The following is a 2,842-nucleotide window of genomic DNA, read 5'->3' on the forward strand; positions in this document are numbered from 1 at the left end:
AACGACTGACACTTTCACTTTAATATGTAACACAATTTTAATCTTTTTAACAGAAGTGTTAAATCATAGCTCAAAAAGAAGCATCACTGCTGTCATCACTGTTTTTATCCAACGGCCTCTGTGGAACATTAGTACGTATAGACTAAGTTCTCCATGCTGGAGCATAGAAATCTGACCTCGCATGCACCGTACATACAGATGTTCCATCTCATATGTTTTTGTGAATGGCCTGCAGCTCTTCAGTCACTTTAATAATCTAAACATGTGAACAAATAAAACTGAAAATGTCACAACCCAGCAGAGTTCCTGTTTAAAATAAATACAGTCCCAGCCGCCGCTACACTGCCACTGCTGATTTACTGCAGTGGCTCCACGTAAATCTGCAGTAATTCAGTCATTCTTATGGGCCGTTCAGTCTTTACAGCACTGTGAGCTAACTGAGGTCAGACATTCACACCGACAAACAGAGTTTAACCAGGGTCATTACTACAGGGCCGTAAAGCACACAATAATGCCCACTAAACACACAATAGAACACTAAACACACAAAACACACAAAACTGCCTGTTAAACTCACAATGCACAACAATAACCCCAAAGCAACACACACAACACAAAAACAGCAGCAGAAAGCACACAAAACACACAGTAAAACTATGCAAAGCTCAATAAAGACGGCTGTGTGTGTGTGTGTGTGTGTGTGTGTGTGTGTGTGTGTGTGTGAGGAATCTGTTTCCTGTTTGTCCTCAGCAGTGTGAAAGACTGTCACAGGTTCACATTAATCACTATGTCGCGTTTCACAATGGAAACGGAAAAGTGCAATTTAACGTTCATTCAAAGGAAGATACTATTATGTAGCTAGCAAGTAGGTGCGACTCTGCTACCGTTGTTCACGTAGCGTCACAGTTGCTTAGCTAGCGCAGATTGACAGCAAAGGGGGACTACTTCTCTCAGATTCTTCTTCTTACTCTCTTACACCCTTGGCTGTGAACATGCGGTCAAAGGTTGCTGTAGTTAAAGGAACACCTGTGTCTCCACCCTATGCCCTGAATGTTGACCTCTGACCTTTCAGCACGGCCTGTTAACCTGCAGAGCTCTGACATGCTTCCTGCTGCACCACACACTGAGCCCTGTGACATCATCGCTGTACTTTGAGTATTTTATCAGGATTACCAGGTTATTTTCTGTAACATTTGTAGTTTGTAGTTTATTTCTTTCTCCTGTTGTACTTTTTTCTTTCCTCATCATCACCATTAACATCATCATCATCACCATCATCCTCATCTTCACCACCAGCATGATTGTCGTCATCACTGTCATATCTTCATCCGTCATCATCTTTATCACCCCCACCACCACCATCAGCAGCACTGTCATCATCATCATCTTCATCATCACCACCACCACCACCTCCACCCCCATCATCATCATCATCGTCATCATCTTCATCATCATCGTCATCATCATGTCTCCTTCCATCAACGTCACCGCTTTCCGTGCGCGCGCGCAGTCTCTTACCTGTGTCGGCTGGCGGCGCGTGCCCCTTGCGCGTGCCCGTGCCCCGTAGAGTACAGGCTGTAGGCGGGTCTGTGCGGGAACGCGCTCTTTGCGTCCACGAGCATCCAGCAGGTCCAGAGAGCGAGCAGCGGGAGGAGGCGCGCGGCCCGGACCATCCTGACGCTCCGATCAATAATTGATCAATACCGGGGAATCGATTCTGGATCAGCGGAGGGTCAGCACACCAGAATCACTCACATCCATGGAGAAGAAAAAAGTGACCAGATTTACCACAACATGATTTCATCCTCCGATCACATCCACCGATCCGAGCTGAAAACCCTTATGTCCCCCTTTATTCCCCCTTTATTCCTCTTTTATTCCAGCATGTACTCATCCGTGTCCTCACGCGTTCAGTCCTCCGTGAGTCCAGCCGTTGGTCCCGGTTTTATCGCGCATTCAGGCTCAGACTTTGTCCAGTTTTCATCTCTGCGTCTAGAAAAACCAAAAAGAAAAGAAGCTGGAGGCTGAAGTCTGTCCAGCTGCTGTGCAGGAAAAGTTTTCACTCCTCCTCTTATGATCTCCCTCTCTCTCTCTCACACACATACACAAGCCCTCTCTCTCTCTCTCTCTCTCTCTCTCTCTCTCTCTCTCTCTCTCTCTCTCTCTCTCACACACACACACACACACACACACACACACAAACACACACACACACGCTCGCTCTCTCGCTCTCTCACACACACACGGCCCCTCCCTCTGTATTCCCAGCAGAGAAACCAGACTCGTGCTTTGCTTTCTTTTCTTTCTTTTTCTTTGCTTTTACTGTTTCATTGTGTTTTCAGTTGATAATGCTGCTGAGACTCACAACGAACATCATTATGAATTTATTTATAAATTGTGAACTCACTACTCTCTATATCCCTCTCCCCCTCTCTCCCTCCCTCTGTCTTCACCTCTCTCACTCTTTCTCTTTTGCTCTCTTTTACTTTACCCCCCTCTTTCTGCCCCCCCTCTTCATTGCTCTCTCTCTCTCTCTCTCTCTCTCTCTCTCTCTCTCTCTCTCTCTCTCTCTCTCTCTTTCTCTCTCTCTCCCTTTTCTGCCCCTTCTCTCCCTCTCCTTTCGTCTCTCTCCCTCTCTCTCTCTCCCTTTCTGGCTTCCACATTTGTTTGTAATTAAGCAAACAATGAAATTCGAAAAAGGACACACATGGAGAAAGTTTCCTCGTAAAGCTGCACATGTTTTAAAGCGCCCAGCGTGAACAAACTGTACCAGTAAAAGTTAGTGAAACGCCTCCGTCCAGGTGGAAAGTAACTGAGTAGTGTTATTCAACTGCTGCTCTTT

At 46.1% G+C, this 2,842-nt stretch overlaps 1 protein-coding gene across 2 annotated transcripts in view; it reads right to left on the reverse strand.

Annotated features, from left to right (window-relative positions):
* The window catches only part of emilin1b (elastin microfibril interfacer 1b), a 22,243-nt gene extending 20,037 nt beyond the window's left edge, over positions 1 to 2,206 (reverse strand). For both annotated transcript variants that reach the window (XM_076155780.1, XM_076155779.1), the window contains exon 1: positions 1,519 to 2,206. In XM_076155780.1, the coding sequence (XP_076011895.1) occupies positions 1,519 to 1,673 (155 nt within the window). In that variant the 5' untranslated portion in view covers positions 1,674 to 2,206. The remainder of the gene's footprint in view (positions 1 to 1,518) is intronic.
* Positions 2,207 to 2,842: the final 636 nt, after the last annotated feature.

This window comes from Genypterus blacodes, unplaced genomic scaffold (genome assembly GCF_046128005.1).
Source record: "Genypterus blacodes isolate CSIRO-AG114 ecotype Tasmania unplaced genomic scaffold, CSIRO-AGI_Gbla_v1 ptg000067l_1, whole genome shotgun sequence".
Classification (NCBI taxonomy): Eukaryota; Metazoa; Chordata; class Actinopteri; order Ophidiiformes; family Ophidiidae; genus Genypterus; species Genypterus blacodes.